This window comes from Hippopotamus amphibius, chromosome 7 (genome assembly GCF_030028045.1).
Source record: "Hippopotamus amphibius kiboko isolate mHipAmp2 chromosome 7, mHipAmp2.hap2, whole genome shotgun sequence".
Classification (NCBI taxonomy): Eukaryota; Metazoa; Chordata; class Mammalia; order Artiodactyla; family Hippopotamidae; genus Hippopotamus; species Hippopotamus amphibius.
Window position 1 is genome coordinate 113523309 of NC_080192.1, and position 15427 is coordinate 113538735.

Here is a 15427-nt window from a genome sequence, read left to right on the forward strand (position 1 = left end):
GGAGTAATAGATCATAATACTCTAGAAAAACAAAATTAATAAAAGTAAATATCATCGGACCTACATCTATTGTCTCCTTTTATTAAATTGGAACAAGCCACCCATGGACATTGGGCTCACATAAAATTGTCCTATTATTCCTCAGAAAAGGCCTACGGTCCTGGAAAACTATTCTTCCAGGAACTTCTTCCCTGAAAAACACATTCAACTTGAAAGGTGCTCTCATTTTATGAATGAATGCTATAGTCAGAGCTCTTTGGCTGCATCTTTGCCTTGTGCAACTGTTTCATTTGACTATTACTTATAGATAAACAACTTCCCTGCACAAGAAAAATATTGACAAAAGTGGTCAAATCTCTTCGGGAGAGAGATCACAAAGGAGTTACAGACAACCTTCTCTCAGCTGGCCCTGTTAGGACCAAGTTCTACAGGATTCACCAGTCTTCCTTGGCAATTAGTATTAATAAGAGATCTACAGAAAAGCTAAGAGGCCCACAGAAAAAACAATCAGCCTGTAAAAATATCTTACGACAAGTACACAGAAAATAGGCCAGATCTTTTTCCATTCATTTAACTTGAACCACATACAGTTTCAACTACTCAGAGACTGGCCAATAAAAAACACCTATGAATTGAAATTAGTTGTTAATTAAACTCTTGCAACTACCAATACCTGCATATCCTCCAGTGAGGAATGCTTTGTACTTTCAGGCTTTCTCCTGTAGTTCCAGGAGACCCTCTGGTTGCATTCACCCCTTCAGCACACTCCTCAGCCACTTCCCCAAAGTCTTGTTGATTCTGAGCTTTTGTGCAGTGAAGGGTTAATTCAGCAGACTTGGGATGCTCAAACCGTGTACATTTCAAAGAAAGAACTGGCCTTTGACTGTCTCCTGGGAAATAACCTCTGAGCCCTTGGAATATTCTGCCTGATAAGACTGTCTTTATATATCTGAAATATTGGGCCACAATAGATAGTTTATGCTAACAGTGTGAATTTTACTGAATGCCTTTTTTGTTTACTTACCTGGATCAGGGGCCACACTGTATCAGTTTGACCCCTGGAGCGGTTGGAGACTGAGTAGCTAAGGTGGGTTATGCATGCCTTCCATGCTTACAAGACTGACCCTCAAAATCCTGGACACCTAGGCTCAGATGAACAACTCCAGCTGGCAATACTTCATATGTGTTGTCCCACATCACTGATGGGAGAATCAAGTGCATTCCTGTGCAATTCCACTGCGAGACAACAACTGGAAGCTGGTACCTGCTGTCTCCTGGACTCTGCCCTATGTGCATTTTTCCTTTGTTGAGGTAATCTGTATCCTTTCACTGTAATAAACCGTAACCATGAGTATAACAGCTTTCCGGGATTCTGTAAGTCTTTCTGGTGAATCATCAAACCTGAGGGTAGTCTTGGGGACCCTAACACAACTCTCAGTGCTACTTTCCATTTTCTTGCCTATACTGAAGAAAGCAGAAACTGCAAATATTGTCCCCACTGTAACTATCCATGTCTATGTCAATATTTCCTTCTTCCCATTTCTAACTTTATCCATCTCTCCCCCGCTACAGGTAATCGATATGTAACTACATTTTTGAGTGGGGAGGTGTAAGTTAGTATTCCTATATAAGTATTGCAATGACATGACAAAGATACTTAATCATTCCAAAATACAATGAAGAAATTGTTGAGTATTTTGAATCCCAGACCATTTTCCAGTTATTTAAAATTTATTGCAAATTAATTAATCATTCTAATCATATTTTAAACACAGTAATTTCAGCATAGTGCTCTAAAATTTATGCAGTAAGGCCAGGTCCATTCTCACTGAAGGTGAAAAGGAACATTGCTGGATAAAGTAGGTTTCCATTTAATGAAGCAAATCATTACACGGTCTTGGATGTTAGGATGATTGAGTAGTTATCATTTATTACGAACCAAAAATGACTTGGATACTAAGAACCAACTTTACAAAAGGCAGATTAGGCCACGTATTAGAATGGTCAGAAGGAAATTTAAATCCAACTCCTACCAAGCCTGAATCAAATACAGGCAACGGATTGAGTCCAGAAGGACAGAATTGAAAAGACAAACTTCTACAGGGGAAATTATTTACCCCTCTTTGGTTAGCATAAATTAGTGTATTAGATTGTATTATACACCTACCTAATCAGATCCTTGAGAAGGAATCCTGTGTATCAGTGTCTCCCAAATGTGCTATTTGCTGCTTTTCTGCCTCACAAGAGTTCTCATAAGTAGCACTGGGTTGATTTGCACACACTGCTTTCAAAATTTGTGAACAACAACAGTAAAGATGTACTACAGCATTAAGTACAAAGAGTGCCAAGATTTCTCTGGAACAATATTTAATTCTTTTTTCTATAAGTAACTTATTTAATGGTTATGCAGGTGACGCCCACACATTAATAAACAAGGAGAAAAATGTACAAAGCTGAAGTGTAGAGTTGAGCTGGTTTCAGCTGACTATTGCTTTTAGTGGTGAAACATTCTTTCTAGGTTAATATAAATACAGTTTAAGTCTTAGGATATGGCTCAATGACAAAGGATAAGCTGAATTTAAGCAACATAAACAGCAGATAGGCCACAGTCCCATGCAAACTGTTAAAGAGAGCAAAGGATTCAGTTACTCTAAGTTAATAATATTTACTTAGTCTTGCAAAGGCAAAAAAAGAAAAAAAAAGGTAATATAATCAGTGCATTAGAATTCATCTGTTCTCTGTTTATATTTCCTGTTAACTTTTACATTCATTATGAAATATTTAAGAAAAAATTCTTCTGAAGCATAACAAAAATAGGTATTGTATAAATTTAAAGTGTTATGACAAAAAGAAATATCTACAGATTACAAAGTAACTCTAGGAGATCTGCAATTCTCATTCTTTTAGGGGGTATGTTGATTTAAGGCAGTATATCTAAAATAACCAATCGTATAATTTTGTTTAAAAATGTGGCACATAGAATTAAATAACTTTACACTTGATATCCTCAAAAGACAACTTCAAATAAGAAATTCTTCCTGTTAACTTATTAAGATCAGTGGTCAGGCCCTGATGGCTACAAACTGCCATGATTTGCTTTCCTTGAATTGGGAATGGGGATTCCTTTTTTCTTTCAAGATCGAGTGAACCAAAGGGGGAAAAAAGAAAATCACAAATAAAAAATTCTTAATTTAATTTTCAGAGCTAAATAAATGGGCTGCATATGTGAATTTAGAATTTTAACTTAAGGCAAAACAAAACCATCTTCAATTTCTTTCTTTTTTTTCTTATAATGCGAGCAGTTAAAGGAGAAAAAGGGAAGGGAAGAAAGGAAAGGGAAGGGGAGGGGGGAAGGGAAGGGAAGGTTAAGTTAGGAAAGAACAGACAGAGAGACGTATGGAGACTGCCATAGGTACAGAGATAAAGAGAGATGTCACCAGGAAAGGCCAAAATCAGAAATGGAAAGACAGGGAAGGAGACGTGGAAGTCAGAGAGATCAACAAAATGACAAACGTGCTGCAAGGCTTAAGACTGAACAGGGACACACATATAGGGCCCACTACAGAAAAAGACATTTGGTATAGAGTGACAGAGAGTGATATAAACACAAGAGTCTTTCTTTCAGAATGTAAGTGACCTTTAATGACTTTAATGTTAATTACTGGCTTTTTATAGATAAAAGTAGAGTAATTACTATTTGGTTCCATCATCTAAAGAATAAAAAATACCAAAAAACCAAGTACAGCATACATCCTTGCCATTACTACTATACTTATATCAAAATCTATATTTGAGGTTTTAAAGAATTATTGGTAATTTTTTGGTAGGGTGGCGGTACTGTAGTTTTCACTGTTAAGTCTTTTTTTTAGATGAGTTGCTGAAATACTCTTTGGAATGATATGATATCTGGGATGGAATGATATGATACCTGGGATTTCTTTAAAAATAACCTAGAGTGGGGGTAGGGAGGGAAAAAGTGGATGGAGGTATGTAGTTGTGACTCACTAGCTTTGAGTCAACTAATTGCTGAAGTTGATGATGGGGTTCATTATACTATTTTCTCTACTCTTGTAGTGACTGAAATTTTGCATAATAAAGTTTTTTTTTTTATTCTTTTTTTTTTTATTTTTTAATTATTTTTTTTTTGGGGGGGTACACCAGGTTCAATCAACTGTTTTTATACACATATCCCCATATTCCCTCCCTTCCTTGACGCCCCCCCCGTATAATAAAGTTTTAAGATTTTATTTTCAAGTACAATTAATTTAAGAAAATTAAGGATTAGGTTAAATTGGGTTAATTTAGTCAGGCCACTAAAACAATCTACTATGTAAAATTAAATCTTTTACGTGAAAACAAGATTTGGTAATACTCAAATTGAAGGAAGAAACATGACAAATTTAAAGCAAGCATAAGAAATTTAATATACATTTCTTGGAAGAAATAATGTTGTATTTAAGACTTCTGAAATTCTTGACTTGACTGAATCTGACAGAGACCTTTTCATAAAATGTGAAATTATCAATTTAGGCTCCTTAGGCAAACTTTAAGGCTGGCGGGCTCATCCAAACCACTCATTTTACTATTGGCAAGGCCCAGAAAGGGTTAAGTGACTTTTCAAAGCATTATTTTTTTAAAGTAAAAGTAGTATCAAAACCAAAAACTAGAAAGTATGAAGATATAGAAGAAAAAAATCATTCATAATTCTATAAACACAAATTTTAGGATGTTTCTAACAGCTTTTTTTTAAACTCTTAGGTTTGACTTTTTCCCCATATCTATTAACATGTTAAATACAAAAATCTGCATGTATTTTTTCTAATAAAACTCTAAGCATTTTTCTGTATTTGTATATATCCTTTGTAATAGTTATTTTTAATGGAATAGATACAGTTCACTAATTCATTCTCCTATAAAATGGCATTCATATTATTTCCAACTCTTTATAAATAAAGCTGCCATGAACATAGTTATACATAAAATGTCATTACGGTTAGGCATAACCATAACCATAAAAGTTATATTTGATTTTTTTTCGTAAGTAAAATAGAATTTCCTAATAGAAGCATTTTTGTCCTTTTGAAAATTTGTTAAGGGGCAAAGTAAAGTTAGATTCTCCATTTTCTATGTGGAGCCAGCTCATGAACAGTAAAAATGATAACATGAAGAGGACAGCTGAAGGCTATTTTCAGGATTGTTTTGGGCAAAACAATGTTTATATTGGTAGAGGCAGAAAACAATTTTTTAACTAAAACCATACCCTACCTGTTGAAAAGCTTTTTCGGCTTGACGTTCAGCATCAATAACTTGTCTCTCAAGCTGTTGCATCTGAAAAGTGAGAAAAGATATAAAAAAATAGAAAAATTCATATTTCCCTTTCGGAATTCTTTAAGAACATTTAAAGTACTTCAACAGATATTAATCACATATAATTTAGCACATTAAAGGCTCTTTCAGGACATTTAAAAATTGATCAAACAAAATACCAAAGGTTTGATACTTTTAATACAATGTAGTATGTACTACATGAGAAATTCATCAATAGAATTTTCTTCATTGGACTATATGTTAGAAATTACTGGTCAACATATATTAAGAACAATAAATTAAATCTAAAAGAAGAGTAAGATCTCAAATATCATTTGATTTGTTGATCAAAAAGTCCCAGTGAGTGGGGGAGGGATCAATTAGGAATTTGGGAGTAACGTATACACATTACTATATATAAAATAAACAACAAGGACCTACCGTATAGCACAGGGAACTATATTCAATATTTTATAATAACCTATATGGGAAAAGAGTCTGAAAAAGAATATATATATGTATATATATATATATACACATATATAGATATAACAGAATCACTTTGCTGTACACCTGAAACTAACACAATATTGTAAATCAACTATATTTCAATAAAAAATAAATAATAAAAATTTTTAAAAAGTAGAAAAGAAAAGATACACTGACACAGGCTTAATACAGGAAAAAAAGTCCCAATGATATCAAAAGTGGTGTATTCTCATAAGCTCCATAGATGGCATGTTTAAGTTACAACTCAGTTTTAATTCTTACAGATTGTGATGGAAAGAGTATAGAAAATACTCTGATTAAACACACACGTGTCCACAAAAGCATATGGCACAGAGAAGATAAAAATATCTGGGTGTTTTTTAAAAGGTCTGTGGAGAATAAAAAGTTTGGAGATTTCAGAGGGTGGGGAGTAAAAAAAAGTTTGGAGAGTTAAAGTAAAATACTAAAATGAATATTGTAAGTAAAACAAACAGAACTCTTAAAAAAGGACACAATGCAAGTTAACATAATACACAACCACGATGTAAAACTAAATTTCAAATTCTATTTTGCTGTAGGAATAGAGGCACAGATGTAGATAACACACATATGGACACCAAGGGGGGAAAGCAGGGTGGGTTGGGGTGGGATGAACTGGGAGATTGAGATTGCCATATATACATTACTAATAAGAAAAAAAATATCAAATTGTACACTTTAAATATATGCAGCTTATTGTATGTCCATTATATCTCAATAAAAGTTCTTAAAAAAATGAAAATTATTTTTTGCTGAGAGTTGAAGTTTGGTCAACACTAGAGCTGTCTGTGGCTTGATCTGTGTTCATTATCAATTTTATTGTTGGCTAATATTCCCAGACACCCCAAACTTCTAGAGCATCTCAAACTCACAGCACTTTGGGTACTGCCCCCAGAGCAAACACGCCAGACCCGCCCCCTTTTCAAAAACCATGGAGAAATGGCCTCCTGCAGCTACAACGGCCCATCAGGGAGCTGCCAGCTCCGGGCCACCTGGGCAACAGGGATCCCAACTGAGGCATGTGCTGTTCTTAATGCCTGAAAGATGGTTTCCGTTATGAGTGTACTGTATCATTTTTTACAGGTATACTGGTTGGGAGAATTTGCTGTGTTTTGATAACTATGTTTGGGCAAATTACCATTTTACACAGGTAAAACTCAAGGCCATGAGCACCATCACCTTTGCCCACCTAACAAAACATTTCTTAAACATTTCAGAAGTGCAACACATGGAGCTCAGTAAGAGTATCCGTATTTACTGTATCATCCTTGGAGAACCCGATGGTAAACATTAGGCTGTACTGAAAGAGACTTAGACCAAACACTGTGACAAAGTAGAGCACTACAGTACTGAAAATGATGGTTTGTTTAAGATAAAAAATGACATGTGGACACAGATGAGGAACAGGTACAAATATGTCTTTGGAAAGCATGGCAACAACTACAACTGGTTCTTTCTTACACATCCCACAACATTTGCTGTCATTGAAAACAAAGTACCTCTGTTTGCTAGCGATGCATCACAACCTTTCTATCTGGGCCACACTATAACATCTGGTGACCTCGAATACATGACTACGGGAGAAGGAATTGTTTTAAGTATGGAGGCTATGAAAAGACTTAACAGACTTCTGAATAAGTCTCAAAAGTGTGCAGATCAAAGTGTGATTTGGAAGTTATCTGAAGATATGCAACTAGCAGTCTGCCTGAAATATTCAGGAGTTCTTGCAGAAAATGCAGAGGATCCGAAGGAAGAGCTCTATTTATAAATACAAAACAAACTGCACATCTTATTCAAGAGACAATGTCTAATAACCCTCAGCAAGTAGTAGAAGCCTGTTGTTCAGATACGGCTATTACTTTTAATGGACTGACTCATGATAGTAATGATGTGTGATGTGTACCGTTTCAGGGCATTTGGACATTATTTCAATGACACATTGATTTTCTTGCCTTCAAATGGTTCAGAAAATGATGGAGAGCTGGGAAGTAATAGAACTGTGTTGTCCAAGAGCACTTGAAATGTGGCTAGTCCAAATTGACATGTAGTGTTAAGTATAAAATACAAATTCCATTCAATAATATATTATTTGAAAACCTAGTACAAAAAGTATAAAAATCTCAGTAATTGTTCATATTGACTCAACACTGAAATGATAATATTTTGGATATGCTGCATTAAATAAAATATTATATTAAAATTGTCATGTTTCTTTTTCATTTTATTAATGTTGTTAGAAATTTTTAGCATTTTCTTAATTTTAAAATTACATATGTGTCTTACCTTATATTTCTATTGGATAATAAAAGTATAAAACATTCCACTGTTACCATATATGGCAATTTAACTTCCTGTCCACATGGCAGCATTTTTTAAAAGATGGTTTACTGCAGGGATCTAGATTCTGGAAGAGGTTTCAAATATTTGGATACATAAATAGATATTTCCCAAGTGCATTCTCTGGACATCATATCACCTTTAATTTCTGTGAAGATATTTCAAATATTTAATAGGTAGGTACTGTTGTCTAAAAGCATTTTATTGAATCACTGTTATAGACTGGCATTATGTCAAGCAGTAGGACAATCATTGTGTCTCCTGTCTAGGATATTCCTAAAACCAAAAAACTAACCGGCATGCACATGCCAACATCACATTCTTTTACTATTGACAATATGCTGACAATCAGCACCTCTGCAATACAACTACATTGTATTTTCAGAGGAATTTTTGCACTTGTGCAGTCTTAGCCTCAATTTTGAATATTTTTGAGGTTGCCAGGAAAAACAGGAAAATCCACAAACAAGTCGCTGCCCTGTAAAATTTTGCTAGTGAAATAAAATGACTGACACACTTATTAGAATAGCCAAAATCCAGAACACTGACAACACCAAATACTAAGCAAGGATGTGGAGCAACAGGAACTCTCTCATTCATTGCTCATGGGAAGGCAAAATGGTACAGCCACTTTGGAAGACATTTTTATGGTTTCTTATAAAATTAAACATACTCTTACTATACTATCCAGCAAGTGTGCTACTTGGTATTTACCCAAAGGAGTTGAAAACTTATGTTCACATAAAAACTTGCACACAGATAGCAGTTTTATTCATAATTGCCAAAACTTGGAAGCCACCAAGATGTCCTTCAGTAGATAACTGGATAAATCAACTGTGGTATATCCAGACAATGAAATATTATCTAGTGCTAAAAGGAAATGAGCTATCAAGCTATGAAAAGGCATGGAGAGGGACTTCTCTGGTGGTGCATTGGTTAAGAATTCGCCTGCCAGGACATGAAAACAACCTGAATGTCCATCAACAGATGAATGGATAAAGATGTGGTACATATATACAGTGGAATATTACTCAGCTGTAAAAAGGAACGAAATTGGGACATTTGTAGAGACATGCACGGACCTAGAGACTGTCATACAGAGTGAAGTCAGTCAGAAACAGAAAAACAAATGTCGTATATTAACACATATGCAGAATATAGAAAAATGGTACAAATCAACTGGTTTGCAAGGCAGAAATAGATACACAGATGTAGAGAACAAACATATGGACACCAAGTGGGGAAAGTGGGGGGGGGTTGGGGGGAATGAATTGGGAGATTGGGATTGCCATATATACATTACTAATAAGAAAAACATATCAAATTCTACACTTTAAATATACGCAGTTTATTGTATGTCAACTGTATCTCAATAAAGGTTCTTAAAAAAAATACAAAAAGAATTCACCTACCGACGTGGGGGACACGGGTTCAATCCCTGGTCCAGGAAGATCCCACATGCAGCAGAGCAACTAAGCCCATGCGCCACAACTACTGAGCCTGTGTTCTAGAACCTGTGAGCCACAACTACTGAGCCCACGTGCTGCAACTACTGAAACTCACATGCCTAGAGCCCATGCTCCGCAACGAGAAGCCACTGCACTGAGAAGCCCAAGCATCTCAACGAAGGGTAGCCCCTACTCACCACAACTAGAGAAAAAAGCCTGGGCACAGCAATGAAGACCCAATGCAGCCCACCATCCCCCCCCGCCAAAAAAGCATGGAGGAACCTTAAATACCTATTATTAAGTGAAAGAAGTCAATCTGAAAAGGTTACATAAAGTATGATTCCAACTATACAACATTCTGGAAAACTATGGAGATAATAAACAGATCAGTGGTTGCCAGGGTTTGGGGGAGGGAAGGGATGAATAAAAAGAGAACAGAAGCTTTTTAGGGCTGTGAAAATACTCTGTATGATACCATGATGATGGATACACGTCATTATACATTGTCCAAACCCATGGAATATACAACACCAAGAGTGAAACTATGAATTTGGGGTGATAATGATGTGTCAATGTAGGGTCAACAATTTGTAACATGTACCACTCTGGTGGGGGATGTTAATAACGGGGAAGGCTATACATGTGGGGGGGCGGGGGCAGGGATTATACGAAAATTTGTATCTTCCACCCAATTTTTCTGTGAACCCTAAGCTGCTCTAAAAAGACAAAGTTTTAATAATGATAATTTTTTAAAAGATTGAATAGTTTCTCAAGAGGACCACTCTGATCTGAATGTTTGTGTTCCCTCAAAATTCACATGTTGGAATCCTAGTGCCCAATGTGATGGTGATTAAATCCTGAGGGTGGACCACTCATGAATGGGATTGGGCTTTTTAAATAGAGATCCCACAGAGCTCCCAGCCCCTTCTGCCAGGTGAAAATACAAGAAGTCTATGACTCAGAAGAGGGCCCTATCCTGACCTTACTGGAATCCTGGTATGAGACTTCCAGCCTCCAGAACTGTGAGAAATAGATTTCTATTGTTTGTAAGCTACAGAGTCTATTGTATTTTGTTATAGCAACCCGAACAGACTAAGACAGAAAATTGGTACTGAGGGTGGGGTGCCTCTGTAACAAATATTTAAAAATGTGAAAGCAACTATGGAATTGGGTAATAGAGAATTCTAAGGTGCATAGCAGAAAAAAACCTACATTGCCATGAATGAACCATTAAAAGCAATTCTGGTGAGAGCTCAGAAGGAGAACAGGAAAACTACAGAGAAGGCCTCAATCTTCTTAGAGAGTATACCTAAGGATTGTGAACAGAATGTTGGTAGAAATGATGGATGATAAAGGCTCTTTTGATAAGGTCTCAGACGGACATGATGAATATGCTATTGGAAACTGGGGGAAAAGCAATTTTTGTTATAAAATGGCAAAGAGCTTTGCTGAACTGTGTTCATGTCCTAGTGTTTTGTGGAAAGGAGAATTTGTGAGTGATGAAATTGGATATACAGCTGAGGAAATTTTTAAGCCAAGTGTTTAAGGAGTGGCCTGGTTCTTTTTGAATGCTTATAGTAAAATGAGAGAAGAGAGAATGATTTAGAGATGGAATTATTAACCAAAGAGGCTGCAGAATCTAAAAATGTGGAAAATTTTCAGGCTATCCATACTGAAGGAAATGAGAAAGCTTGTTCCAGGGAGAAAAGGGTGCAGCCAAGCCACCTTTTGATTAAGAGATAGTATGGGTTTGAACCACAGACTGAATCAGCCACCCCAGCAGGAAAACAGTTCATTGGAACTGAAGAGGAAGGAATGAGGAAGGCTGATGGACTCAGATTTTACAGGACAGGACTATATGGCTGTGAACATGGGCTATTCTTCAAGACAAGGAAAGAAGGACCATAAGCATAATTCAGAGATCATCAGGGCTCTACAGCTAACATCACTTTCAATGGTGAAAAGTTGAAAGCATTTCCTCTAAGATCAGGAACAAGGCAAGATTGTCCATTGTCACCATTTTATTTAACATAGCTTCGGAAGTCCTAGCCATGGCAATCAGAGAAGAAAAAGAAATAAAACGAATCCAAATTGGAAAAGAAGAAGTAAAACTGTCACTGTTTGCAGATGACATAGAAAATCCTAAGACGCTACTAGAAAACTACAAGAGCTCACCAATGACTTTGGTAAAGTTGCAGGATATAAAATTAATACACAAAAATCTCTTGCATTTATAAAAAAAAAAAAAAAAACAATGAAAGATCAGAAATCAAGGAAAACTGCATCAAAAAGAATAAAATACCTAGGAATAAATCTACCTAAGGAGACAAAAGACCTCTACTGTGAAAACTATAAGACACTGATGAAAGAAATCAGAGATGACACAAACATGTGGAAGGATATACCATGTTCTTGGATTCGAAAAATCAATATTGTCAAAATGACTATACTACCCAAGGCAATCTACAGATTCAATGCAATTCCTATCAAATTACCAATAGCATTTTTCACAAAACTAGAACAAAAAATTCTAAAATTTATATAGAAATACAAAAGACCCCAAATGGCCAAAGCAATCCTGAGAAAGAAAAACAGAGCTGGAGGAATCAGACCCCCTGACTTCAGGCTATACTACAAGGCTATAGTAATCAAAACAGTATGGTACTGGCACAAAAACAGACACAGATCAATGGAACAGGATAGAAAGCCCAGAAATAAAGTAATGCAACTATGGTCAACTAATCTATGACAAAGGAAGTAAGAATATAGAATGGAGAAAAGACAGTCTTGCTTCAATAAATGATGCTGGGGAAACCGGACAGCTACATGTAAAAAAATGAAATTAGAACACTCTCTAACACCATACACAAAAGTAAACTCTAAATAGATCAGAGACCTAATGTAAGGCCAGACACTAAGAAACTCTTAGAGGAAAACATAGAACACTCTTTGACATTAACTGCAGCAATATCTTTTTTGATCCACCTCCTACAGTAATGAAAACAAAAATAAACAAGTGGGACCTAAGTAAACTTAAAAGCTTCTGCACAGCAAAGGAAACCATAAACAAAAAGAAAGGACAACCCACAGAATGGGAGAAAATATTTGCAAACGAAGAAACTGACAAGGAAATACTCTCCAAAATATACAAACAGCTCATGCAGCTCTATACCAAAAAAACAAACAACCCAATCAAAAAATGGGCAGAAGTTCTAAATAGACATTTCTCCAAAGAAGACATACAGATAGCCAACAAACACATGAAAAGATGCTTAGCACCACTAATTATCAGAGACATGCAAATCAAAACTACAATGAGGTATCACCTCACATGGATCAGAATGGCCACCATCAAAAAGTCTACAAACAATAAATGATGGAGAGGGTGTGGAGAAAAGAGAACACTCCTATGTTGTTGGTGGGAATGTAAATTGGTACAACCACTATGAAGAACAGTATGGAGGTTCCTTAAAAAGCTAAAAATAGAACTGCCCTATGATCCAGCAATCCCACTCTTGGGCACATATCTGAAGAAAACCATAACCTGAAAGGATATGTGCACCCCAATGTTCATTGCAGTACTGTTTACAATAAGCAAGAAATGGACACAACCTAAATGTCTATCAACAGAGGAATGGGTAAAGAATATGTGGTACATGTATACAATGGAATATTACTCAGCCATAAAAAAGAATGAAATAATGCCATTTGCCGCAACATGGATGGACCTAGAGACTATCAGACTAAGTGAAGTAAGTCAGACAGAGAATGACAAATATATGATATCATTTATATGTGGAATCTAAAAAAAGGTACAAATGAACTTATTTACAAAGCAGAAAGAGTCACAGATGTAGAAAACAAACTTATGGTTACCGGCGGTGCGGAGCAGGGAATGGGGGGGAGGAATAAACTGGGAGATTGGGATTATGACATATACACACTACTATACATAAAATAGATAACTAATAAGGACCTACTATATAGCATAGGGAACTCTACTCAATACTTTGTAATGACTTCTATGGGAAAAGAATCTAAAAAAGAGTGGATATATGTATACCTATAACTGATTCACTTTGCTATACAAGCAGAAACTAACACAGCATTGTAAATCAACTGTACTCCAATAAAAATTTTTAAAAAAGAGAGAGAGATCATTAGGGCTGCCTCCTCAGTTTCAAAAGGTGGTAGATAGGTGGAGTTATTGCCTGGGTTTCAACAGGCCAGATGACTGACCTCTGCCTAAACCAAAGTGGTACTGCCCAAAGCTATGGGGGCTCCATTCTGCCCAGGAGAGCCATGGGGGCATGGTCACCTCCACCTAGATTTAGAAAGAAGAAGCGACTTGGAGCCATGGCCCACATACCAAGCAGAGGGCCACTCGAGGGCAAGGCCACTGAAGGAAGCCACTACCAGGGCAGTGCCAGTGAAGCCATTGGGCCACCCTTGGGGACCCAGACTGGTAGAACCACCAGTGTGCAATCACAGCCCATGAGAGCTGCTGTGTGGCTATACCCAACAAAGCCATGGGAGGCGGGCATGTCCCAGTGTGTCCAGAGGGCGAGACCACCCCCACACCACACCTCAGGTGGGTCTGGAAGGTAGGACCTCTGCCCCACACAGCAGAACATCTAGTTAAAGAAAATTGTTCTCAAGCCTTAAGATTTAATGTTGTTTGTCTTGTGGGGTGCTGGACTTGCTTGGAACCTGTAACCCCTTCTTTCTCTCTTATTTCCCCCATTTGGAATGAAATGTCTGTTCTATACCTGTCCCATCATTGTATTTTGGAAGCACATAATTTGTTTGATTTCACAGGATCACAGCTAGAGGGGAATTTTCTTAGAATGAATCATACCTTGAGTCTCACCTGTATCTGATTAAGATGGTATTTAGAATTAGGAGTTTGAGAGTAACAGATACCACTACGTGTATAAAATAGATAAACAAACAAACAAGGACCTCCTGTATAGCACAGGGAACTATATTCAATATCTTGTAATAACCTATAGTAGAAAAGATTCTGGAAAAAAACAGGTGTGTGTGTGTGTGTGCATACACACATATATATCTGAATCACTTTGCTGTACACCTGAAACAAACACAACATTGTAAATCAACTATACTTTGATTTTTTAAAAATATAGTTTTTATATGAAATTTTATTCTTTAGACTTTTGAGGTGATGCTAGAAGAGTTCAGACTCTGGTGCTGCTGGGATGCAATAAATGTATTTTGCACGAAAGAGAGACATGAATTTGGGGGGCCAGGGCTATGGTCTAAATGTTTGTGTCCTCCCAATTTCACATGTTGGAATTCTAATACCCAATGTGATGGTGTTAGAAGGTGGGACATTTGGAAGGTGACTGGGTCATGAGAGTGGGGCCCTCACAAATAAGATTAGTACCTTAGATCCCACAGAGCTCTCTGGTTCCTTCTGCTGAGTGAGAATACAATGATAAGTCTGCAACCCAGAAAAGAACCCTCACCCAATTGCTGCTGCTGCCCTGGTCTTAGACTTTCAGCCTCCAGAACTGTGAGAAATAAATTTCCATTGTTTATAAGCTACACAGTTTGTGACATTTTGTTATAGCAGCCTGAATGGACTAAGACAAGGACTATACAAATATCTTGTTGGACTTTTCTTTCTGAAATGTTTGGTTGTCAGTGATAACAGTGAGGGCAAAAGCCTTGTCTGTTTGTCTCACTGTTACGTACCCTAATACAGATCTTTATACATAATAGGTATTCAATACACTATTAATTATTGAATGAAAGGACATCTGTAAAGCACTATTACTGTATGA

The 15427-nt window shown here is 36.6% G+C and overlaps 1 protein-coding gene across 1 annotated transcript in view; it reads right to left on the bottom strand.

Annotated features, from left to right (window-relative positions):
* PLEKHH2 (pleckstrin homology, MyTH4 and FERM domain containing H2) overlaps positions 1–15427 on the bottom strand; it is a 104493-nt gene that overhangs the window by 69829 nt on the left and 19237 nt on the right. The window contains exon 3 of the mRNA XM_057743217.1: positions 5266–5328. Coding sequence (XP_057599200.1) covers positions 5266–5328 — 63 coding nt within the window. The remainder of the gene's footprint in view (positions 1–5265; positions 5329–15427) is intronic.